The 27,539-nt window shown below is 37.9% G+C and overlaps 1 protein-coding gene across 2 annotated transcripts; it reads right to left on the reverse strand.

The window, feature by feature from the left end:
• Positions 1–215: 215 nt before the first annotated feature.
• On the reverse strand, positions 216–26,173 carry LOC136260467 (protein sidekick-1-like). 2 transcript variants are annotated; one of them, XM_066054199.1, is made up of 21 exons: positions 26,054–26,173; positions 18,540–18,857; positions 18,111–18,494; positions 17,766–18,056; positions 17,267–17,551; positions 16,932–17,219; positions 16,597–16,875; positions 12,836–13,123; positions 9,777–10,076; positions 8,146–8,424; positions 7,811–8,092; positions 6,647–6,946; positions 6,281–6,574; positions 5,882–6,226; positions 5,710–5,816; positions 1,933–2,155; positions 1,778–1,874; positions 1,445–1,727; positions 1,353–1,389; positions 1,154–1,298; positions 216–814 (listed from the first exon to the last, which is right to left on the reverse strand). In XM_066054199.1, exons 1-21 carry the CDS (start codon positions 26,103–26,105, stop codon positions 598–600), a joined length of 5,094 nt encoding a protein of 1,697 aa, XP_065910271.1. In that variant the 5' UTR covers positions 26,106–26,173; the 3' UTR covers positions 216–597. The 2 variants fall into 2 exon arrangements, with proteins under 2 accessions (XP_065910271.1, XP_065910272.1); XM_066054200.1 differs by lacking the exons at positions 6,647–6,946; positions 7,811–8,092; positions 8,146–8,424 and having other exon boundaries at positions 222–814.
• Between the last annotated feature and the right edge of the window lie 1,366 nt (positions 26,174–27,539).

Genomic DNA, 27,539 nt, shown 5'->3' on the forward strand with positions numbered 1-27,539 from the left:
TTCCATACAAACTGAAAGGAAGGAGATAGTATGATTATACCCGGATATTGTAACTCTACCATTAAAACTATAATGTAACAATCACTGCTGTATATGCAAGGTACTCTTGTATTTACATCATATAGTATAGTACAGTTGATGGTGTAAAGAGTGACTTAGATTGAAAGGCATCCAATTATCTTAATCAGATAAACATGCTCTTTTTCTTACTGTATGCCCTTGTATATTTAGTTTACAGCACATGTCTATATGGGTTAGTCAAGCTCTTTGCGCTTCCAAGAAGCAGTTTAACAAGGAGCAGTTTGGCTTGTTTCCTTGTTTCAAGGAAGAGATTACATTAACACATTAAGCAGCAATAATAGGCAGCCATATAGCTAGATTTACAGTATTCAGAAATCATGAACTGATCATATATCAGAATGCATTACACCACTTGAAAATATACCTCTATATTGTTATGTCTAGCTGCTATCTGGTGTGTATATTTGTTCAAAATACTTTACCATTTAGCACACCTGAAATAGAATAATGAATACACCAGCCTGTGCATGTGTACAACACAACAATGTATGGATGTAGCATTATAGTAGCACACAATTACAAATATTCACCATCTTCTGTGTTTTGTTCAGACATAACATATGAAGGATTTTGGCTAATGTCTACTCGGCTCATAGTACCATAGGCTGGGTTTGGTATGATGGTGTCTTTTGTTGTACCATTGATATCATATGTTACATCTTCATATATGGCTTCATCGTTTTGTACACTGCTTGAACTCTTTGCTTGTGGTGATTTAACTTCAACATGATATCTGTCAAATACAACGTGTTAAAGTAAATTATAATCTGTTTATGTTCATGTGAGCCCGCATATTTTAATCTTGTTAAACAGACCACCTAGCTACCACAATTTTAATTAGCACTGAAAACTGTTTATCAAAAGTGCAAAGACATGAGCCAGACCAAGTGAGTTTACTAACCAAATATCTTTAGTATTCAGTGAACCTGGGCATGGATTTAAAGTGAATAACTATGTTTAAAACATGGTAGAATACGCGTTTATTTCATTGGTACCTGGCTTTTTATTTAGTGCATGCAAACAGACAATAATAATATTGTACTAGTACCAAATCATCAAATGCTGCGTTTACCTAGATTTTTTCCTCTGCATCACACAGAACACATTGACCATTGCAGATATTGCAAACCCAATGACGAACACAGCTAGTAGAGTGGCCACAGCAACAACAGCTCCGTTGTCACACTCACCATATTGTGGGAATCGAATTATTGTAACTGAAGCATATCATACAGAACATCATATAATGCAAACACTATACACAACCTCACCATTGGTATGGAACTCAATAGCCATGCTGTTGGCATACTACATAAAGATTACATATAACAGAGATACACAAATACTACAACACAGTAGTTACCAGTTCATCAGCAGTGTATGCTCTCACCACTACAACATGTGTAGTGTTAGCTGTTAGTGGAACATTTACATACTCCACTTCTCCATAATTTGACCTTCTCCCATCCCCCAATTCGTAAGAGTATGGATAACTGATAATATTACTGACTGCCACTATACCACTAATGTACCCGTATGATTGTCCATTATCACTGGCTACATCTGCAGCTTCTTCATTGTACTGGGAGCTCACATTATACAGTAATAAACCCATGTAGTCTCTTTGAACAATTATAGTATAGTACCTGTGTGGCCAGTACAATGTACAACTGGCCTGTAGCTCACTGTACCTTACTGTATGTCTCCATTAATGTTTGATGTCTCATATATCATCAAACTAGCAGTAGTGTCTGTGGTGTCAGTCACTTGTGGGGTGGGTGGATCAGGAGGAACTACATATTATACACAGTCAACAAAATAATGAAGGTAAACAGATATAAAGGTGATTACCATCAGGCAAGGTAGTTATTGATAACTCAGCTATGTCACCAGGTCCCACACTGGTATAGGCTACCACACTAAACTGATGTTGTGTGCCCGGGAATAGTTCAGTGAAGTCTATTGAGTAAGTGATATCATTGGTAGCAGTCACATCCATTATGTCATAGTCATCAAACAGTTCCATTGCTCCAGTAGACTGGTTCAGGTACGTCTTGCTAACATTATAGGATACCTATGTAGGGAAACAGAAGATAGCAATTATACTGTAGTACTGTATAGTAAGGGTCATGAAGGTTTGGTCAGGCTTTCCTGCCCATATAAACCAGCTTCACTCTTTTTCTTCATGACAGCCAGCCAATATTGGTTAGGGCATAATCAAACCCAAATGTAAGAGTGACCCCAAACACTTCCTATGTAATTATTTATCTGCACAAAAACAGCCAAGCTGTGAAAAAGGTGCGACCTTAATAAGCCTGGGTGAAAAGTTGTGAAATCAAAAGCGGCGGCCAAGAAATGGCTGCAGTGATGTTAATGCTAATACCACATAAGTTGGGTAGCAATTTGAAATGTGCTGACTATCATGAAATCAATGGACCGGTTGCAGAGGTGTTTCTCATACTGTTCTGAATTTGCAGTGCTTCAGCTGAGGAGAACTGAAGAGCTTGATCATGACAGTGCTATTATCTAGCTTGTGCAGTGTGCAGCACAATATGAGTAGCATATGATATGCTCTTTGGCACCTATCATTTTTATTTTGTAATCCTAATACAGGGTAATCATGAGTTAACAGCAGTGGTTAAAAACAAATAAATCACATGTATCCCTTCCTTATGGGTTCTTCTGTACTGTGATGAAATGGAAATTTCAAATATTGTAATAAGGATATAGCTACTTATGATTATTCTGTAACACTTGTAACCTAGAAGTAAGGGGTAAGGGGATAAAGCCAGGGTGCTCCTGGGATTAAATAGATGGACTTTTGATAGAAGTTGATGCAGTTGAAAAAATGCAGCTCTTGCTGCCTGTAACTGAAGATCTTACAATGATTTATAACTCATCTGATAGTAGGCCTGAGTCAATCATGCTGGCACAATAGATAAGATAAAAGGGATAATGCTATGGTTAGCAATAGCACAGCTTCTGTATGATGTAACACCTGTGCACATACTACATTCCTCTGTTGCATGTGATATGTAGTAGATGATAGTTTAGGTTTGCTCCTTTAAATAACTGAAGGACTATCATCTCCTACTAATCACATACCCTACAGGAAGAAATATCACCTTAAAGATTATTAGAGCTAAGTTATATCAATGTATGATACCATCTAAGTTCAGAGGGGAAAGGAGTGCTTTATTTTCCATACTGTGCCAAAGTGTGCTATATTTCCCATCAAAGTGTGCTTTATTTCACAATTACCCTCACTAACAACGATGTTAGAGTTCTGAATCTGACGGATCTCAAATTGTGTTATCACTTGGTATTTATTGCTACAGATTACCCTTCTGATTAGTGCAGTCTTTTAAAGTTACACCACTACATAGCATCAAGCCTAAGGTGTTTTGCTATGGGTATATAAAGCAAATTGACTCAACCCAAAAGCAGACCCCTAAGAACTCTTCCACATAGTGGTACACTGCTGCAGAACTGCCCATTGTATTTCATAAATTCATTTAAAGTTGAATGCATAATGCTACTAGCTACTATTATACAGTATGATAGTACTGTGTAGTAGGGACCACAAAGGTTTGGGCATGACCCATGAAAAACATCACCCAAAAACCATTTCCCTGATGACAATGAGGCAGTATTGGTTAGGTAAAACTAAGCCCAAACAATCTTCAGATTGACCCAAAATGCTTTCAACAAGTCGCTATGGAATTTAAAAAAAATATTAAATAGAAATTTCTAGTGACTGACCAACCAACCGACCGACCAACTGACTGACTGACTGACTGACTGACTGACTGACTGACTGAGTAACTGATGCCTTCAGACAAGCATAACTCAATAACGGCTAAGGCTATGGACTTGATTTTTTCACTGTTTGACATTGCTTCAGCCACCTTTTGGCATACTGCAGTACGCACAATGCATTCTTCATGTCCCATTCATCGTAGCTGACAGCAAAAGGTGTTGATTTGGCGGTGGTGCATGATGGTTTTCCTTCGTAATGGAAATTGTCCGTATTTATCATAGTGGCTACTTTCGTTGCAGAGGTATTTTTCGAACAGTTCTTGATTCGTAACGCTGTGAAATGGGTTGAACATAGCTGACAATGAAGCATAATGGACACTTCACTTTTCAGACGATAATTGATAGTTGGGGCATGCAGCGCCATTTCTTTCTTTTGATGTGGTATACATGAGTTTACCAGTAATAATAATTCTATTGTACAAAAAAAGTTAACAAGCAATACACCAAAAAATTTGGAATTTTCAACTACCATAGCACATCGATAAAAAGTATTGAAACAAGCTGGAGTAGTCCATGATATTAAATCACAGTAAAACCATAAGAAGTGTTATATCCCTAGTGTGCTCAAGGTTATAGTCTCTACTCTAGATGAAAATTCCAATTTTTTTTGGTATACTTGTAAGAATAGGTAGCATTGGAATCTGATTGTGATTTCTTTCACATTACAAATAATATGTAAATATAGCTAAACATAATAACGTAATAACGAAAGATTGTTATATGTGATAAGCATTATGGGATCATTTCAGTAAAATATTGCATGTTGCTGCAAGGTCATGCATGGTGGCTGTTTAGCCACCCCATCCATCCCCCCCTTAGATCAGCAACATACTGTATGAGCAGAAATCTTGGCGTAGAATTAAAATTGGCAGACACTCACTCACAAAATTACCAAATTAAAATCTGAACATTATTGTTTCTAATATTTTAACCGATTGAACAGGTGAAAGATCAAACAAGAAGCAAGGTGGTGTATCTAGATCAACATACTGCTGGAGGTCAGCCAGCAGTTAATCAAACAATTTTACGATTGTCTGTATAAATATCACAAATTAAGGAGGTCCTATACTATTTCGCCGAACAAAGATACCGCTTGAGGAAGATACTCCTCAAGAACCGTGCAGCAGAGCCGGATCGTAACTAGCTACTGGCATGGAGAATGTTCCCAATCACTTTGTTTCCTTTTGCTACATTGTCATGGATTCTCCGTCTCACATGAAACTCTCTCCAGTGTGCGGGCCAACGAAGTAAATGTACATACATCTTTGTAAACGAGAGGCCAGCTATACAATTTGCTACCACGCGGGCTCACACACGGGACTCCACATTGCATTTCGGCAAATTAAACTCTCGCCAAATACAAATTATTAAGCAAACGTCAAATACAAATTATTAAGCAAACGCCAAATACAAATTATTAAGCAAACGCCAAATATTCTGCTCGCCAAAATTTCTGCTTATATGGTATGTTCTCTAGGCCCGACAAACAAACAACTCTCTATTAACCATCCACCATTTACTAGTGTACGATACTTAACAAGACATCAAGAATCAAGATACTAAAAATAAAGTAGTCAACTATATTATCAGTTCCTTATTCCAATGCACAACATGATTACAGCACTTCAATAAAAGCACGATCTTTGGAACAATGTTTGTAGAAAAAATGGCATGGTCTTAAACCGGCCACAAACATATCTGGACCACATTAAATATCATAGCCCACTTTTTCCTTGAAAAGAATCCCACTAACAATTCTGCCTTGACTGCTTAGCCATGTAACAATTGTTCTAGTTCTATTCTACTTACTGTATATTCTATGATGAGTCCATTGGGAGGATCAGGTCTTTGCCACCTGACACCAATATCAGTTTTAGTGACATTGAAACTGCTCAGGGCACGAGGAGCACTAGGAGCTACACAAGAACACACATAAAGTGCGTTATGCACCAGACTACCATCACATAAACACAGACATTACCTCCTTCAGCAGTAGTACCAACTGTTGCTGTTGATCGATCACCAATCAGTTCCACTCCATTAAATATCGCCACAGCTGATACTTGAATCATGTATGTTACTGATCCATTGAGGTTAGTTAGTGTACCAGGAGACTCATTAAAGTTTGCTGTAAACTCTCCATCTTCTACAAGTTGTCTCTTCCTTGTACCCTCCATAATGGCACCATAGGTATTATTAACTGGCAAATAGAAAACAATGTAATAACTGATGACTCCATTGGGTACATAGGGCTCCATCCAGCTAACAGTTAACATTGAAGATGACAATCTTGACTGTACTGTGACGGTAGAAACAGGATCAGGAGCTGTGGAATTTTTACAGTATTAAATTTGTAAAACTGCTTTACTGAACAGCTTACCTTGTGGAAGTGTGGTCACATTTACAGAATCACTAAATGGTCCTCTTCCCAAATAAGTATATGCTCTTATGTTAAGAGTGTAGAAGGTGTTGGGAGATAAACTCCCAATAGTCACTATTAATGTGTCACTATTACTAACATTTTGTCCACTATATGATGTGTCATTAGCTTCCCTATATTGTAGTTCATATTGTGTTATCACACCATTGGGAGTACTGGGTACTGTCCATGATATCACCAAATATCTAGCACCAATATCATCAACTGTCAGTGACCGAGGAGCTGAACTGGGAACTGTAGGTAATGATTGCATAAATATATATGCAAGAGAAAATATGCATTCACAAGGTATGGTCAAATACTCACCATCTTGTCCTGATAATCCAAACACAGGATCACTGAATGGTCCAGTTCCATTAATATTATTAGCAGCTACTTCTATTGAGTAGTTAACGTAAGCCACTAATCCTGATATCAGTGATGACAGGTTGTCACCATTCACTACACTCATCACTTCTACTTCACCACTACCCACTCTACTGTATCTGATCATATATCCAGTGAGGTCACCATTAACATGTTCTACTAGTGGTCTACTATATCTTACTGATAACACTGCTGGATCAACACCAGTTAGGTTGATGTCTTGTGGGGGACCATCGGGAACTGCATGTATATAGAACACATCATATTATGCGGCATGTAATAGTGCATTTAAATTATTCTAACATACTAGGTATTAGTTTTGTGACTGCTTACAAAGGTAGATGAGCACTAGTCTCGCGTGCCAGACGGTTTGTGTGGGGGCGGTAAATAAACCGTCTGGTCACTGTTGCACACATTCTGGGACCACTGCCGGAATGTTGGCAGAGCCAATCAGATCGCTTCGCGCACTCTGTGACGAAACAACCACTAATAATTCAAATTCTTAGTGTAATAAAGAACTGAATCTCGGCTACAGATCACTTTTTCAAAAGTTTAACAACGCCATGGGCTTAGGATCTTTGTTTCCCTAGTACAGGGCTCTTAAAAGCGTTCGTATAAGAACGATCGTGGTTCGCTACGGATTTGTGAAACGACAGAATTGTCGAGGAAGACATTCAGCAATGTTTCGAATACGTCACCAGGACATTACCAGTACAATTATTGTCTTAGTCTGCTCAAAGAGGTGATTGGAACGATTATTGCATCATCCTTGGCGCAAAACAATGCCGTGATGTAATCTAATTGCATTCCAGTGAGTTCACGGAAAGTGTACAACAGTGACCAGACGGTTTATTTGCCGCCCCCACACAAACCGTCTGGCACGCGAGACTAGATGAGCACCTGGATGAGGCCAAACATTGAACATGTTGTACGCAAAGGCAAAGCCGTAACACATAAAAATGTGATTTCTCTATTAGGACCTTCACCCAGTATTATGATATCATGCGGTACTATAAATTCTCTTCATTCAAGCTCAGTATCTTGTTTAACAAAGCAGCGGCTACACCAAGATTGCTGTACTCATCTTTATGCACAATTGCTTACCATCAGACCAAGTCATCACTCTTACTGGAACGCTTAGAGGACCAGCCACTCCACCAAAATCAGCTTGTAATCTGATGTCATAACTCACAAACTCTTCCAGATCACTGATGGTGTGTACAGTTGTTGAAGATGTTGCAGTACCATCGCTGGCAAACTCCTCCACTGCATCATAAGATAAAACGTAACTACTTATCATGTCGGCATTAGCTGGGGGTGGATCCCATCTCACCACAACACTACGAGCTGATGTCACTTCAACAACAACATTTATAGGAGCACCATCTGTAGGTGGTTCATATCTAATAATCTACTTTGTCACATGTTAAATTTCTTACATGTCTGTTGGGAGATTTCAGAAGAATAGTTTCCATCCCCAAATCTGGTAGATGCCCTCACTCTGAACTGATACTCAGTGTCAACATCCAATCCACTTACAGTGTACATTAGTGTAGTAGCAGATAATGTAACACTAGTATATGATGAGTCAACAGATCTCCTGTACTCCATCATGTATTGTGTGATGATACCATTGGCTGGATCAGGTGACATCCATGATAAACTAACTGCACTATCATTAACACCATCTACTGTCAGTGATCTTGGTACACTTGGTACTGTAATGGTATATATAAGTTATACAATTAGGCAGTTATCACACAGTACACTATACTGTATAGTAGAGACCATGAAGGTTTGGGTTTTCCTGCCAAAAAATTTCTTCCATAAACTAGCTTTTTTGTTTATGGGATCGAGATGACTGACTGACTAACTGACTGCCCAACTAACTGATGTCTTCAGATCAGCATTATTCAATAACAGCTACAGCTATGGGCTTGATTTTGTCACTGGTAAACACAACAGGAGCCTTTTGGCATACCGCTGTATGTGTCCTCCTTTGTGTCCCATTTCTTTTCACTGATGTACATTTTCTATTAGTGATTTGATTGATTGCACAGGTACTTCTATTCTTCTTTTGAAATGCTGTGCAACATTCCAAAAACAAAGTGTAATGACCATTTCACTTTTCAGTAATTGATGCACGTAAAACAACATTTTTTAATGCAGTATGTGTGGGTTTAATTATATTGCAAAAAAGCAAACAAACTAGTACAAGGAATATTAGGTATCGTAGAGACAAAAAGTAGCAATATAAAGTAAAGAAAGATGCCTACACCTGCAGGTATACTATTGGACATTTAATCCATATACCGTATAGCGGAAAATTTAGGCGACAGAAAATTTTGGCAAATTGATCATTGGCAGAAATTGGCAAATAATATTTTAGCGAATGCATGACGTTACTTTGCCTATGTAATTTTATTAAATCTGAGAGCGTTGGCAACGAAGTTTTACTATGTCTACGGACAAAGTACCACAATTCAATGTCTCTCATTCGAATCGATGCACTCTTATGCAAATAGCTAGCTGTAATAAAAACAATATGCACTAGCTCGCTAAGTCAGTAATCAAGACTGGAACACGTGTGGAAAGCTAGGCAAGGCATGTGCATGGGCACTGAGCTGAATTGCTCGAGTCAAACTGAATTTCCCATCTTCCTGAGCTATTAGTCTGAAACCATACTGTATTCAATGGGATACCTGTGGAAGACTAACCACTCACCGCTGTAACAATATTCACTCACTGATGAACAGCGTTTACTACACCTTCAGTGTTTAGAATAATGGCAAGTAAAATTTTGGCAAATCTATGCATACTCGCCAAATTCACATAAATTTTCTCCCGCCAAAAATTTCCGCTATACGGTACTACTTTAGCCTGTATTGATGACTGAAGTGGAGATTACATTTATATACTACAGGTGTAGGCAACCTCCCTTACTTTGTATCTCTACGTTCCCTAAAATCCTTAAATTTTGTTTATTTTGCAAAATAACAAGTACTTTCATGCCTATATTATTACAACCAAATACACTGAATGTAATAATGATTCATAATCAAACACTCACCATCTTGTCCTGATAATCCAAACACAGGATCACTGAATGGTCCAGTTCCATTAATATTACTAGCAGCTACTTCTATTGAGTAGTTAACATAAGCCACTAATCCTGATATCAGTGATGACAAGTTGTCACCATTCACTACACTCATCACTTCTACTTCACCACTACCCACTCTACTGTATCTGATCATATATCCAGTGAGGTCACCATTAACATGTTCTACTAGTGGTCTACTATATCTCACTGATAACATTGCTGGATCAACACCAGCTAGGTTGATGTCTTGTGGGGGACCATCAGGAACTGAAGCAATAAATGATATAAATGAATATACATATTAACCAATACGTATTAACATCCTACGTTGCATGCACTACTGCTATATGGTATGCATTAGAGCTGTGTATAGTTTGGGGATAAATGGGGCAGCCAAGGACATTGCCAAATGCTAGGTGCTAAATGCACCTGTAGTGAGGAAGTTAGCTGCTGTATTTCTATTGCTATAGTAGTACATAATCTTATCAAGCAACTTGATGCCCTGGGTGCCCAAAATGTGAACTAATTAATGTACATGTGAAATAATACCAAGTGTGCTAGCACACATGATTACATTGGTTGAGCGAGGATGGATGCCAGTGATTAGTCAAGAGCAGGTGGAGGGTAGGCTTGAGCCAATTATGCTTTGAAAATAGCCTATTATGCTTTAGAGCAGTGCTCAAAAATCCAGCCTACTATGCTACATTATGCTTTCAAAAGCTCTAGAATTGGTTGTTTTATTAGAGTATATCAGTCTTTCCTGATTGTTGTATTAGAGTAAATGACTGCTCTATTAGAGTATCTTGATCTTTTTTTTTCATGAAGTGTAAATAATCAGCCAAGAAACAATAAAAATAATAACATTGCACCTTTTCTTGATATGAAATGCAGTATTAAGGTGTAGCGTGCTCATGTTTTACTGTATTTTTGGCACGCGCATTGCACATTTAATTTAAAATCTTGAAAATCATCCTATTATGCTGGCATAATGCTTGATGCTTTTGCTAACATACTATGCTTGAAATTATTTATTTATTAATGCTTTACAGCACAAGTGCTGAAGGTCTGTAAGACACCTGGTTCTACAGCCTGCTCAAAGACTTTAGCTACTTAGACTTTAACTACTTAAGGTGTGTTTGAAAAGTTGGAGAAAAGAGAAAAAATCCATGACTGGACCTAGGTAGCCTCGAACCTGCAGCCATCCGATTTACGCTCGAATGCTTACAAGAGTCTACCAGGTGGTCAGGATGTTTTCTCCTTGTTATTTTCATGTAATTATATCCATAGGAATTCTAGAGAGTAACTCATTATCTCTAAGTACCCGAAGTAGAACCAAATGGACACTAGTTTATTTATTAGAATTATGCCGGTATAATTGGTGCAAGCCTAGTGGAGGGGTAACTATTCTTGGCATTATTGTAACAGCTTCTATCTTTATGACATGAATTCAGTATGAGCAATTCCAAATAGTGCCTCTTCTGCCATGAGTAGAGATTGCATGATTACCGTTTGCATGTGCAATGGTGTTAAGTATTAACAATTGTGGGTTCCAGTTCTATTAACTGGGATTAAATACCAACTATACTGACTTCTTGTTTTACAACCTTTGCAGTAGTAGATTATGTATAAGAACACTGAAATGCTTGTTTGCATATTACAGACAAGTTGAGTGCTTGTGCATGAGAGCACTGTGAACTTTCACTTAAGCAGTACCATAGTCATTGATGCAATTAATGTACACCCACCCTTAGGACAAGGAGACAACTTGTGTATGGAGACACAGAGGCATATTACTGTTCACACAATTCCTACTACTCTATGGCAGTTTTCTATACTGGACTTGTCTTGCCAATTATTAATTTCTCTCATAATTTCAATGTATGGAATATCATGTGACATATAGTTTCATCATGAAGTGATGATTGCTAGAGGTTACTGGTATTGGATTTGCACCTTTATGCATGTAGAGAACCCATTGTACTTGTTTGATTAAGAGAATAAACATCCGGAGACGTTACTGTTCAATGATACTTCAATGTAGACATGATGAGACAGTGAGGGATCTCAACAGCATCACTTACACAAAGGCTCACACTCGATGGTGAACTTGTATTTAAGCAGTATCAAGGACTCTTGCAAAACCATTCCAAAATTTACACAACCAACACCCCCACTGGGTAGCTACATTGTCAAACTATAGAGAATAAATCTCAGCATTTCCAAGGATGGTGATAACCTTGAATAACTCTGATATTGTCTATAGGGATATGACGATATACAGCAAATTTAGATATAGCTAATTGCAGCACTTTTAAACCTTTCCTTGTCCAAGTCATTCTCTAAGGTTCTTATGGATACAAATATATGAAAATAACAGGGACTAAATATCCTGACCACTAGCTGGCAAACTCCTGTAACCATTCAGCATAAATTGGATGGCTGCAGCATTGAGGCTACCCAGATCCAGTCAAGGATTCTTTTTCCTTTCTGCAACTTTTAAAACATAGCTACTTATAACATCTTAAACCAGGCTATAGGACCAGAGACCTTCAGTGCTTACTATTGAAGCCTTAATAAATAAATAAATAAGACTCCTTCTACCCAGTGGGAGGATTCTAAACTCAACAGCCAGTTAATAGCAGAGAAAATTCTTTAAAAGATGACATGTCTACTTCGTATATCTGTGGTAGCAGTAGGGAAATCAAAATGGCTTTGAATTTTATACAAAAACTATAGTATTGGATTTAGAAACAGCTTTCTCAAAACTTAATGTATAAGCACCACAAAAGTGGAACTATCTAAGATACATGGCCAAGAATACTTTTAAAAGTGTGAATCTGCTTGAAAATTAATAGTTAACCACCCATGCACATATTTAACTGTTCTCATCAACACTTGACTAAGCTATAAAGTATATGAACTTTGTTATATAGAACCCATAAATTATTCACATAGAAGCTAGCCTCATTGGTGCTTTGGTTACAAATCAATACAGGAATCAGTAGTACTGAAAGCCAATGACTTACCAGATGATAAGGTCATTATTGATACTGCTTGACTAGGGACTCCCAATGTTCCACCAAACATAGCTTGTATTGTTATACGATAAGTGACAAACTCTTCTGGCAGGTCAATTGTAGCACTTCTCATTGTCACTGTCACATTTCCATCATTCACAAAACTCTCCACACCATCATAATACACAATATAACTAGTGACCATGTCAGCATCAGCTGGTGGTGGATCCCATGTTACCATTACTCTACTAGGTGACTGTTGTATTGTTACCATCACATTTGTAGGTGCCGTACCCTCTGAAATAATACAAAATACATAATATAGACTGTAACCACACACGTCAGTTATAAAATAATGAAAAATTTGGAACAATTTTATGTTTGATAAGAAATAAAAAGTAGCAAACCAAGGGAGGTCACCTACACCTGCAGGTACACTAGTGGACATTTAATCCCTGACTCAGTCTATAGCCCATAAATAAATCCACACAAAAACAGCCACGCTATGAAAAAATGGTGCGGCCTATAAGGCCTGGGTGAAAAAAGTTGTGAAATCAAAGGTGGCGGCCAAGAAATGGCTGCAATGATGTTAATGCTAATAAATTTTAACAATGCACACAGCCATTATTAGCATTAACATCATTGCAGCCACTTTGATTTCACAACTTTTTTCACCCAGGCTTTTTAGGCCGAACCATTTTTTCATAGCTTGGCTGTTTTTGTGTGGATTTCACTTCTTTTTGTACTTTATAAGGCCCCAAAACCAGCCTATGGCTGACTTTGAGGTTTGTTTTTACTCACAATTCTTCTTTTCTATGTAGATACAATGATGAGGGCAATTGGAAACAGTGGAAATGGAAACCAGAAACGGAAAGTGGAAATGGAAAACGGAAATGGTCAAATTGTCATATAAATGTACCCTAGAGTGAAACCCTTGTTTAGCGGCCACTTCTTAAAGACCACCTTCTTATAAAGACCACCTCTGTACAGAGACCACTTTATAATTAGATATTGTCACCTTTTATAAAGATCACCTCTTTGCAAAGACCACCTCTTCAATAATAGCTAGGTTCCAAACATCATATATCAGACCACTTTATCAAAACAGGTAAAAAGATCTTTGTTAATACAGTGTACCAGCCACATTTCACTTGCGTGGAATATTTTTGTATGACACATTCGGTGCCATAGTATTATCTATGCTGGTACAAACTAAGCGATGATGGTATATGACTTGAGTGAAGTGTGGACAAAGAGATGACATTGATTTGAGTCATGCCAAATATTACCATGTAGTGAGGGTGCACGTGGTCTTAGTTATCAAAGGTGACCACAAAGTGGTCCTTAGCCATCTTTGAGATCTAATTACAATGTGGTCTTTGTACAGAGGTGGTCTTTATAAGAAGGTGGTCTTTAAGAGGTGGCCAATAAACAAGGGTTTCACTCTAGGGTATATTTATATGACGATTTGACTATTTCCGTATTCCATTTCCACTTTCCGTTTCCAGTTTCCGTTTCCAATTACCCCAATGATGATTACTGAAGACAGGCATGATTTAACTCAATATTTGATAATATTATTGTAATACTCTAATAGAGTGCACATTTTTTGAGGACTTCTAATAGAAAATACATAGAATGTTCTAGAACAATCTAATACTTCTATTGGTAGATCTATGAAATTACAAATTTTTGAATATAAGCCGACTTCAACTAGAAATTTCATTTATAAAGCAGAAATTAAGTGAGGTGATCAACCAATTGGTTCAGTGGTTAAGGATGCAGGTGTTAGGTATGGAGGTCCCTGGTTCGAACTCTGGTAAGCTTTATTTTCAACATTTTTTTTGCACATCCTTTTTACCCCGCAGTGACTGCTCTATTAGAGTATCCCGATCCTGTGATCTTACACTTACTTGGTTTTTGCTTTATAACTTTGTCGCTGTAACTCTATTGCTTTTCAAACTATCAAAAGGTACTGCTACAATGATCAGCCTATCTACACACCAATTTTCAAGTTATTTCTATACTCGATTTACCCTGTAGCCATGACAGAAGTTTGATCTTTTTTACGTAAACAAATGCTCATAACTCCTTGAATATTCCTCAGATTCACAACAAACTTGGTACGTGAATCCACCATTACACGCTCTTCATTTGTGCCAAAGATCGAGGCAATCAAGTTACATGTTTGCATTTTATAGCAATTTTTACAAGTGTGTGAAAAGAAATTGAAGCCTTCATAGCCCCAGTATGGCATAAGAAGAAAAAAAGAAAAAATTAAAATGAAACTTTGAACGCCCATATCTCTCAAATGGCTGTTGCAAATTTAATCAAATTTGCTGTGCGGCGTACCCTATCTGGGGGGCAAAAATGGTGTGCTTTGGAGAAGGGGCCATGGAGCTATCATGCATGAAAAAGCTGCTTTCTTTTTTCCTGTTAATATACTCACGGTGTGGTCGCCAGCTTTCTTGGCCACACGACACACTACCATGTGTCTTGATCAGGGATTTGTGCCAATAAAAGCATAGTCTGGCTGCAAGTTGTCACTAGTTTTTCAGCCTATTGGTAAGTCTTAATTTTTTCACATGCAATAAGAAATTTGTACACTTTTGAATGGCAAATGAATGCACTACTGTCAGACCAAGAATTCTTATCCATTAGATGGAAATAAAGTAATATGTAACTCTTAGTAGTCTGTACATACATTAAGACACACAATAATGCATCATGCGGCCAAGAAATCCAGTGTGCTATACTGTGGGTGTATTGACAGGAAGAAAGAAAACACAATTTTCATGCATACCTAATTCTGTTCTCCCTTCACCAAATGGAATACTTTTTATGATACAAATGCCCTTCACCTTTAGTACCCCACATAATAAATTTGAGCAAACTTGCCTTGTGCATTTGTGAAATATGAGCCTTCAAAGTTTGGCTTAAGTACTACATTATTTTTTTCAGGGGCTTAGATTTATCTGATTTTTCACACACTTCACAAAACTATTATAAAATGCACAAGAGTACCTTGATCACCTTGAAATTTGGTTTACCTTATGGACATATTTTGGCTTAATTTACACACTACATTTGGTACAAATCTGATAGATGTTCACAGAGTTATTTATGTTTTAAAAGACCAATAATTTACAGGATAAACCAGAAATTGGCCTGTGTATCGTAACTCATAGCTTAAAACAAATTGCAACGACAGCTACAGAGTTACAAGAAGAAAACCAACCTGGTGTAAAATTGTGGGGTAAAAATGCTTCAATAGTACAGTCACCAATAACTTTTAAACGGCCACAAAAAATGTCAAAAAATTTGTCCAGGGTTCGAACCAGAGACCTTCATACCTATCTCTGAAACCCTTCACCACCGAGCCACTGTTGTTAGCTAAACAGTTCATTTAAATTTACCTTATTAATGACAGTACTAGATTAAATCTGCTCAATAGTAAAAGTTTATAATTTCATCTAGAACAATCTATGTTTGTACTATTAGAAATCCTCGAAAAAACGTGCACTTTATTAGAGTATTACAAAAATAATTAGCAATTAGTCAAACAAAGTTTGGAATACAATACTACCGAAACTTCACTCTTCATGTATTTGTAGATAAGATTAAAAAACACAGTTTATGGCTGGGTGTGCATTATTAAAATTTGTTAACATCATTGCAGCCATTTCTTGGCCGCCACCTTTTTTACTTTGTCATTCAAGTTTTTGAAGGCTGCACTCTTTTTACAGCTCGGCTGTTTTTGTATGGATTACCTGTTTCTTGAGTAACTGCATCAGTATATGGTCCATTCCCAACTCTGGTAGATGCCCTCACTCTGAACTGATACTCAGTGTCAACATCTAATCCGCTTACAGTGTACATTAGTGTAGTAGCAGATAATGTTACACTAGTGTATGATGAGTCAACAGATCTCCTGTACTCCATCATGTATTGTGTGATGATACCATTGGCTGGATCAGGTGACATCCATGATAAACTAACTGCACTATCATTAACACCATCTACTGTTAATGATCTTGGTACACTTGGTACTGTAAAAAGAAATAAGTGTCAACTAAATATTTTACAACAGAATAAAACAACATACTATCTTGTCCAGATAGTGATGTTAATGAACTACTGAATGGTCCAGTTCCATCACTGTTTACAGCAGCCACTTGTACTGTATATTGCACATATGCAGTTAGTCCAGTTAGAGTATATGAGGTGGAGCTGGTTGATACAGTTGATGTGCTTCTTCCAACTTGTCTAAAACGTATCTGATAACCTGTCAGTGGTCCATTGTGGTCAATCTCTGGTGGCTGCTGCCATGTTACTCTGAGAGATGATGGGTCAACAGCTGTAGCTGCAACACTCTGTGGTGGTGAACTAGGAGCTATGGAGACATATCAATATACCAAATAATACACTGACAATACCTACCAGCTGTAAGTGTTGTGGCAATTGCATCACCAACTGCAGTAGTATATACATCACTGTTTCCTATAGCTCTGACTGAAAATCTATACCCAGTGTTCTCTTCTAAGTCAGTGAAGTCCACACTGGATTGACTACCACCACTGACCTCTAAATATCCAACATAGTCAAATGACAGCAAATAGCTGAGTATACGATAGCGAATAGCACCAAATGAGGATGGTGACCAAGTAACTCGAATGCTACGAGAACCCAGTGTTGTGGCTCTAACATTAGAGGGTAGCGTAGGACCTAGAATAACACATCATGTAACAAGTACACTATCATTTGTGATCAGTATGTTGCAAGATGTGCTTATAGGTCATGTATTTTATGATGCCATAAGATCAGATCAACTTTATACTCATTATTACGTTGTAAAGCTTTTTGTTAGAGGATCAACACAAGCGCATCTTTTGGCATGACAAGCACAATAGCACATATAGACACAACATTGTGTACTTACCTACTTGAAGTGTTATACTTGCACTATCACTACCAATCAGGTTAGATACAGTACAAGTCCATGTTCCAGTATGGTAGCTTTGTGCTCTGTTGATAGTATATGTGCTACGATATACTGCACTGGAAGAAGTGTAAGTCTCAGCAGTTGTAGTGCCACTACCATACGTAGACCCATCTTGTCCCCAAGTGAATGAGTCAGGGACAGAACCTCGTGATCTACAAGTTAGTGACACTGAAACACCAGCATCAGTATTAATGTGTGATGGTGATGGAGTATCTATTGTTGGAGATGCTAAAAAATAAGTATATGAATTAAAACATCGTATATACACATAAATAAACTCACTTCTAGAACTTGCATAGACATTCAGGGTTAAAGTCTGTGTGACACCAGGGCCACCCACAACACTCACACACTCATAAACACCCTCTTCGAAAGTTGTAAATGAACTACCACATCGATAGAGGTCATTAGATCCAATATATCCTTCACTAACACTGGAGCCACGTGTCTCTACTGGTGCACCAGATGAACAACTTTCATCAACAGGTAGTTGGGAGCCATCACGAAACCATCCACCAAGAAATGAATTAATACCGGCAGTACCAGGAGGTACTCCAGTAACACAGCGAGCAATTACACCACGTGAGCCTGGCTCGATTACATGTCCATTGTTTGGAATAACATTTGCAGCGTTAAGTGCATTACTACCTCCAATCATTGCAGTTCCTAAGGAATAAAATAATAATAATAATTAATGCACAAATTGCTTACCAGATATGGTGATTGTAATTGAACTGCTTGTAACAGTTGTGCCTTGAAAGACTGCTCTACAACTTAGACTATCAACAGCATCCTCTGCTCTAAGATTACTACCAGTGACACTCTGTGATGTCTGACCATGAGGGAAACAGGCAGGATTTCCACCATTATAATCACTAGTCTGGAAACATTCAGTAGTTATCCAACTATACGAAATTGAACCAAATGGACTTGGTGACACCACACATGTTAGAGTAAGACTGCTAAACAGTGGGTACGTTGACGAGGATGGGTTTCTCTCAATGTAGGCTGTGTATTGAGCATCAGTTCCTGGAAGTACACTATATTCACAACTTACTTTACAAAGTAGCTACCTATTTTAATCAAGAGTTCTTACTATACAAATATTACTAAAATTATCAATTTAAAAATGAAGTAGGGATCTACGCAATAAAAGTAGAGAAACAAGAGATGAATAATGGTATTACAGCATAGCTTGGTGGGAAAGTCCCTACTCTGACACACTAGCTATAACAACTATTTCGTTAAATGCCAAAGTAAGGACTTTCTAACTGAGCTATGCTGCAATACCATCATTCATCTCTTGTTTCACTACTTTTTATTGCTACTTCATTTTTAAATTGACAATTTTTAAAATACTAGTTTGTGTAGTTTTTTTGTTGTAGCACAGCTAACTGTAACTTGTGACTGCTCTATTAGAATATGTTAATGTATTAGAGCAATGTTGTATTAGAGTATCTTGAGTCAGACAAGGGGTGTGTAGCTAGCTAGACCAATAAGGAGTAAGGTCATCTTGTTTACTGTTAAGTAAACAGCTAAATTGTTAAGAGGTGTGGCCTCCGTGCTCTATTGCTATTAGTCCATCTAAATCTTTATTTTATGGGTGTGGTCGTGAACCTATCGCAAACGGAATCCCAATCACGAAGTTGCAGATATCTAGCTAGTATACCTCTTATAGTAGCGTTGGGACTAAAGCGCTTCTGAAATTGAAACAATTCTGTTGCGTCTAAATATTCTGCTAAAAGAAAGTTTAGATACAGAAAATTAACACCTCGATATGATTTCGATGCTTGAAGAAGAAGACAACTAACCTGATTGAAGATAAAAGGAAAGACAAGGCACAGAGGAAACACTTGTTGGAACCCCAAAAGGCACATTCCACTGGTGAGTTTGTTATTGTGGCGTACAATGGTGGCCGTACACTGCTTTGTTTGGTCTCTAGGCTTGTGACCGTCGTCAGGCAGTGAGGCAGACAAGTTTCGGCAATTTTTCAAAAAATTCTATATCCGGTCACCGGTAAGTGTTTTCTTGTTTTTATGTTGTATTCCATGTTAGATGGACTACTATTATTGCACAAAAGTGATTTTTGTTGTATAAGATGCTTCTAGGATGATTTTTAAAGGCGGCATTATTATTTATTTTATTATTCATTATTAATTATGCATGAGCCTCAAAATGAGGATGTGCGTGCATATAAAGTACATCTAAAATGCCTAGAAAAGTCACCAGCTGAAATCGAACCCATGATCTTGTGTTTATAAGGTGCATATCGTGACCACTTAACTAAACCTCCAACATAGGCGACTTGCATCACTTTTGGAGTGATCCCTACCTAAAACAGTACTGTTTAATGAACTCTTGATATTGTCTAATTGCATGGTCAAACAGTACTAAGTCAGTTAAATCGAACATCGTTAAGTGCTAAATGTTATGTACTAATGTGTTTATCGAGACAGACAGTAGTATGTCATGCTGACAAAAAAGTGGGCATGATATACTAGTGTGTTACTAATAGACAAAACAGTAACACAATTCTTTTCATTCGTGCTCAATTTTCCAAATGGGACAATTCTTTCTTCCAACATTGGTAATCCATGTACCAATTAGAGTGAAACCAGTAGCAGTAACAGTGAGCAGCAGCAGCCAGCAGCAGCAGCAGCAGCAGCAGCAGCAGCAGCAGCAGCAGCAGCAGCAGCAGCAGCAGCAGCAGCAGCAGCAGCAGCAGCAGCAGCAGCAGCCAGCAACAGCAGCAGCAGCAGCCAGCAGCAGCAGCCAGCAGTCAGCAACAGCAGCAGCAGCACCAACAAGAAGCCCTCACAAACAGTAACAGCAGTTAACAGTACACGATACAGATTGTCTGTACTGCAAACTGTCCATGATACTGATTATGAGCTATAGTGCTTTGTGCAGTGACTACAATGTTTGAGAACTTAAATTTTCCCTTAGTGGTGACCTTTATTATATCACCTCATCTAGTTTGAAATTAAAGACAGACTGTTACCTGCACGTACCTCTACAAAAGGATTGCAGCTAATTTGACAGATTACCAGTGATACCCCATCACTATAGCTATTAAGATTTTATTCCCACATAGGGGTGGATCTAGGAGCCAGCAAAGATGGGGCACAAACAAGTTCATATTTTAACCGTTAAAAAAACAGAATCCAGTCTGATGGTAACCAGTACATAGCTAGCTACAGTTTATTATAGTTGCTGTTGTTGTTTTTCACTGTTTAATTTTACCTTTGCAGAAGGTTTTGAAGTCTTAAGAACTGTTACAAAAGCTTTTAATGGCAAAAACGCCAGCAACATGATAAATATTAAAGTTTGATTAATGAAATATTCTATTTTTTACAACTGGTGTGCTTCAAGAATCAGACTATCAGTCCTAGGACCAGTTTATACTTTTACACTGATTCTACCCTTTGTCCTCTGTGGTGCAACACTCTACCATCAGATGATATTCCATGATATTCCATTATTCCACCACCGACACTCTACCATCAGAAGATTAACAAGATGATTTATATATGTGCCCAGCAGGTAAACTGTGAAGTAGCAACTTACACTGAATTGTGATGTCATATGATGCCATATGGTGCAATATGATGATTACTAGAAACATAGACCACATCATCTTACCTCCCTCTATTATTTACTCTTGATCTTACCTACTGCATCAACAAGTCTCCAATAGCTCGGAAATCTCTTGGGAGTTCGTATCAATTCTAGCAATTTGTGTCTACAGACTCTACACCAGCAGGTTAAAATTAGGGGTAAAAAAAGGGCTTGCTGATGACAAACACCCCAAAAAAAACTTTGAACTCTCATGTCCAAACAAGTGCACTTTGATTTTGTGTCAGGGATGACAGCATCAGCCAAGTAAGCTGCTTTTCAGCTGCGGCCTGATTATTCAATAGACACTATGTTCCCAGTTTACAGCTGGGAATGCTGGAGCAATGGGGGCAAAGTTTCATGCTCAAGGAAACAACAGTAACTGTCCCCCACCTGCATTAGTTGAATAAAATAGGTGTACTTGCAGTTTACAGAAAGAATCCCAGTGAGTTTTGCTCTACACCCTTGCATTCAAAGTGCTGTACACAACAAACGATGGCAGTTATAAGTATCATTTAAATGTGACTTCACTCTTAGATGATGAGCACTTTGCTTGGCACAAAAAAACTTTGATACATGCAGCGGTTAGTGATAAGAGTGCATGAACTCAAATGGAATGCAGATGGACAGACAGACAGACAGACAGCTGAATTCTCTATCTTCCCTATATAAATAGATAATGCTGTACAATTCACAGTATTTATCATAATTTACGTTCTTTTACAGTTTCAATTCTAACTGTACACAACAATTAAACTCCACAACAATGCTTATCAGTGCTCATTCTTTGTGAACATACGTAGCATTAGAATACCATTTAACATTGTACACTGTATGGCTTTAATAAAGTTGCTGCTTTTTGCATTGGAGAGTACTTAGATCTACAATTAAGCTTTCATCTTTTGTATGACTTGTTTCTTGGTCTTGTATTATTGCTTTGTGACATTTTGCTTAATCCTTAATTTGTACACATGTATGCAATAGCACCATTGCACAAGAAAACCTTTGGTGCATGCTATACTGTCTTTTAGATGAATTGGAAAAATGTAATATCTGTACATAACATGCTACTGAAATGCAATTAAAAGACAGTCACATTAATATCATTCATGCAGTTAGACATATGCATGAAATATCACAACATATAAAACCCACAAGTGGGGGCCACTTCTCAGTTAAAGCCAACAAATTTATGCACCTCTATACATAGCATGCAATTAACAATGTCTACAGTTACTTAAAATGCTAAGTTTGCTGTTAAGATCTCATTACAACATCAGTTGTATAGCCAGATCAATAATACACTATATAGACATTCTAATAGAGCAGTCACTCTGATACAGCAGTCTATCTGCCTGCCTGATGCCTTTAGACAATATAGCTAAGGTTGTTCCACAACACTTCAACCTGACAGCTGCCTTTTGGCATACCAGAGTACATCATGCAATGTATGCATTATGGACTTATACATTTTGTAATGAAAATTGCCATATTTCTGTAGTAACTAGATTGATTGCAGGGGTGCTTCTTGAAATGTTCTTCACTTGTAATGCTGTATATAACAGGCTGAACATAGCTGAAAAGAAAGTGTAATGGTCATTTGCAACTATTAGCTTGGCAGGCAGTAAAGAATTATACCCCTTGAATTAAATCATTTGGCAGGTACTCAAGCCATTAATGCATAGCTTTTGTAACAGTAAAGACTTTACAACCTTCTGCAATGGCCTATAAATGGTAAATTCAACAGTGAAACATTACTGAGAGGTACCAGATCGTTTACTTGCTGCCATGTGTATGGCATCAACCCTAACAGACTGCTAGCTATGAGCTGCTCAGAGTGGCTTCCTCTTTTCAGTGGTGCGGATCTGAATTTGTTTGTCCCCTTGTCAGTTCCTGGATCCGCTGTCACAGTGATATATGTTTCCCCGGGTAACGTGTTTCCCGCACACATATCCCTAGGGATCCGTGTTTCCCCGCACACATATCACTAGGGATCCGTGCTTCCCACCAAAAGCTGTCAGTGATATGTGTTTCCCGTAGCGATTTTTAAATATTTCACCGCACACACATATCCCTAGGGATTCGTGTTTCCCCGCACATATATCACCAGGGATCCGTGTTTCCCACTAAGATATAGCCATCGTGCAGTAACTCCAAGGTCCTATGGCTAGTTGCAAACAGTACGCAATCCAACCATTCAGTAGATATATTGCTATATCTAGCTAATAGACACCCATGCATATTGCATGTATATAGCTATAGTTAGCTAACTAGCTATATAGCTACTATATAAGCTAATACAATAAACTTTGTTGCTCTTCTCTGGACCTGCTCAATAAGTGTGATGTCCTTGACAGGGGCGGATCTAGGATTTATAAAAGGGGGGAGGGGGGGGCTAACTCAAGGTACTAATCTCTTGGGTAGAGAGCATGCTGGAACTAGGTGGTCTGGGGGCATGCCCCCCCAAAAAAATTTTTGAAAAATAGATGCTAAAATACTGCAATTTGGAGACATCCCCACATAAAATTCATAATATTTTCTGCCTGTAGATTATATATACAGTACTGCCTTTAGATTATAGGTATGGCTCTCTGAAGCATTTTGCTAATGGAAAAGTTTGGGTAGGTACAGACAACCAAGTACATGATGCACCCCTCTCACAATTGCACAACACTGAATAGGTGCATGTTAGAATAATAATGTTGAAAGTGGAAAATTTTGAAATTTGAACAATACAAGATTGAATCTGAGAGCATTTTCAATGGAAATTGTGTACCTGAATTAAGTATTGCCATACATATTAACTACACAAGTGGATGAATGAAGCCCTTTAAACAGACCAATGCACTTCATTGTAGCTATGTATAGGTGCAGGCAGATTTGGAAAAATTTCATAACAGAACCAACTACATGTTTCCAATGAATGTTCTATTAGAGTAATTAGCTGACTGCTCTATTAGAGTATCTCGATCTTGTACACCTCCAATACTGATCCGGGTCCTTGTTGCATAAACTTTAGCATAAATCCACTGATAATACCTTGGAAAGATGTTTATAAGATGGTTTTATGAGTATTTGTATTATTAGTGATCATATAATTTAGCTAATATGCTAAGACAAAATTTCATTATAATTCTCAGCATCATATAAGTTGATCAAGTAAAGCCTAAATATGAAGGCTGAAGCCCCCCCTGCATCCACCCCTGCTTGATATGGTTAGGTTTCCAAATCACTGAACAGGACATAACTTGCGATCTCACTAAGGAAATATACAAAGTTCTCTTGGCTGTCACTGTTTGATGCTTGCTAAAGCTGAGATGGAGCAGTCCTAGCATTCTGTAGGTCTTAGGGATTATGTTTTGTAGTGTTGATCCCAAGATAGGTCTGATGATATTATAATACTGAGATTTTTATGTGAACTATTTGTTAAAACCTGTGTGTCACTGAGCTATTTTGTAATTAGTGACTCGGATGACTTTTGCATTAATATAGGTGGACACTCTTTTTTGGATTAAAGAACATATTATATCTCGTACTCCACAAAGTTGCTGAGTCTAAATCATTTTGAAACAGTGAAATATCTCCAGGACTACAAACAGTATTATAAATCTTGGTGTCGTCAATGAATAGTAAAGTTTTACTGATGGTAACACAAGATGGAAAATCATTCATGTAAATAATGAAGAGTAGGGGTCCCAAAATACTTCCTTGGGGAACCCCAGATAGAACCGGCAAGGGGGTAAATAATGACTGACTGCATGCCAAAGCTGTATAGCTACATTGGTTAGTTATACATAGCTGCAATCACATGATTTACTCTATATAGCTAGAGATAGTATTTTATTGTATACATGTACTTGTAGCTACTGTTTTATTAAACTGATGCTATAGCTACATAGCCAAATCACAGCACAGTTTAGCAGTTATAGTTAGCACTAAAATTTTGTTTTTGTACATTAGCGATTTACCCAATGGGTTTTGCTAATCAATAATAATAAAATAATAATAATAATAATAATAATAGTTGAATGCCATGGCTTGATTTCCTCCAACAACATGTATAATTATAGTATTAGTTGTATATAGAGGTATATGGCTAGCTATGATTATTAAAAGTGCATGCGCGCCTATGCTAACACTATACGTACGTTGCATGCACATGACTTTATAAAGGGGAAACATATTACCCGGGGAAACACATATCACTGTGACTTGTAGGTCGCTAGCGAGTTAGTGATATGTGTGCGGGGAAACACGGATCCCTAGGGATATGTGTGCGGGAAACACGTTACCCGGGGAAACATATATCACTGTGACACCGCCCCTGGATAGCTACTAGCGTAACCGACGGGAAGCCGGATATAGTTGTAGCTTAAACATGAGCGGCCACGAGTGATTTGCCACAGGCACGAGTCCCGCAAAAAATGCCTTCTAATGTTTACATCCCCAGAATGCTGAAGCAGAAACATCTACAAGGTAGCTAGCTGTTGTCACGTGAAATCGCTGGAAGGGTCTCACCTTTTCGACCCTCACCCGGCACATATTTCAACCACTACTATAGCTATACAAAAAGTGTATGCACAGTGATTATACAAATCGTGTACACGCACCTTGTTTGAGAAGAAAGAGAACAAAGATTGTGAAAGCACTGCAAACGCCCATCCTTCCAAGGGAGAGATCACGCGACGACGTTTCATGATACTACCGCACACAGGTATATAGGATTTATGATGCAATCGAGAAATGAAAACGAAAGTTGTTTACAGGAAACCACAAACTCCACAAAATATTTAATAAAGGATACGAATGAATAGAATTATCATAACTAGCTCCTGCATGCATGGGCAGCATGGCTAACATCATCTTTTTGTTATTTTGATGGTATGAAAGTGGTGACCTTTAGCTATTCGAATGTCACCATGGTTTAATATTTCTGCTATACATTACCAAAACAGCCAAAGGTGCTTTAAACTTTGAATAGTTATAGCTACTGTGTATCCACTGTTGAAAACTCACTGATCAGTTGGACTAAAGCTAGATGGCACTATATAGAGATATATATCAGCAAGGGTTCTTTGGCTGCTAAAATTGCTAAACTACTAACCAAATTGTAGTTTGCAAACCCCAAACATAATCCAAACAATTTTGTACCAATCTCTATGGTTCCTGAGTTGCAAAGATTCTGGAGAAGTTTGTGACTCAGCAATTAAGTTGAAATCCATCAACTTAGTTGTTATCAGTGTGCATGCTTATTTACTGAACATATTGCCAGACTCATGGTCTATTTTACTTGGGGGCTGGTATACATGGCCAGTTCACTGGGTCTGTCACTGTTTTTAATTTGGTATACATGAATGATATGTCTTCTCAGGGTCAACATGATGATGATACCATATAAGACAGCATGACTATTTTAAAGGCTTCCAGGTACCACCTCACACTCAGATGAAGTGGTTTTAGTTTGTGGAATTGATGCTTTTAGTTTGGTTTATTTTGTATGATGGCCATTGTGGACAACTTACTTTGCCTTGGGATTTGTGCTAAAGGTTATGCAAGAATGGAATACTGCATGAATCAGTGCTGGAAGGGCACAAGATCGGTAGTAATAGAGCAATCGCCTAACTACTCTAATAGAACATTCAACAGAATTATAGAAGTTGGTCCTGTTAATTCAACATGTCCTCATTACACATTATCTATATGCAATCAAGAGCATGAGTCTATCTGAAATGCCTTCACCATTTACTGATGTACCTATTTGTACAGTATCTTAATGATAGTCAGAGTATCCTATTCAAGTACACATGTCCTGCAAAGTAGGAAATTAGGAACCACACTGACTTTGATTCAGACTACGGATAGTTTGTGGCTGGTGTCTCTTTACCTCACAATTATATGTAGTCTTGTTTCCAGGTAGCACAGTAAGTCCCAAGTTGCTGCATGACAGATTCATCATTCATCAGGTTTGCTGATAGAAATGATTTTCCACCATCAGTGATACATTGCTGCATACACTACTGATTTAATGTTTATCTCCAGTATGTCATCTATGGCTCAGTATTTTGTGTATGCACATAGTGTGTACACATCAATGTG

This window comes from Dysidea avara, chromosome 7, assembly GCF_963678975.1.
Source record: "Dysidea avara chromosome 7, odDysAvar1.4, whole genome shotgun sequence".
Taxonomy (NCBI): Eukaryota; Metazoa; Porifera; class Demospongiae; order Dictyoceratida; family Dysideidae; genus Dysidea; species Dysidea avara.

Coding starts and splice junctions, on each gene's coding strand:
- LOC136260467 (XM_066054199.1), bottom strand. CDS start 26,105: ATGGGCGTTTGCAGTGCTTTCACAATCTTTGTTCTCTTTCTTCTCAAA. Junction 10,077..12,835: donor AATAATGACCTTATCATCTG/GTAAGTCATTGG, acceptor TTATTGCTTCAG/TTCCTGATGGTCCCCCACAA. Junction 6,575..6,646: donor TGGATTATCAGGACAAGATG/GTGAGTATTTGA, acceptor CATTACCTACAG/TTCCCAGTTCAGCTCCTCGG.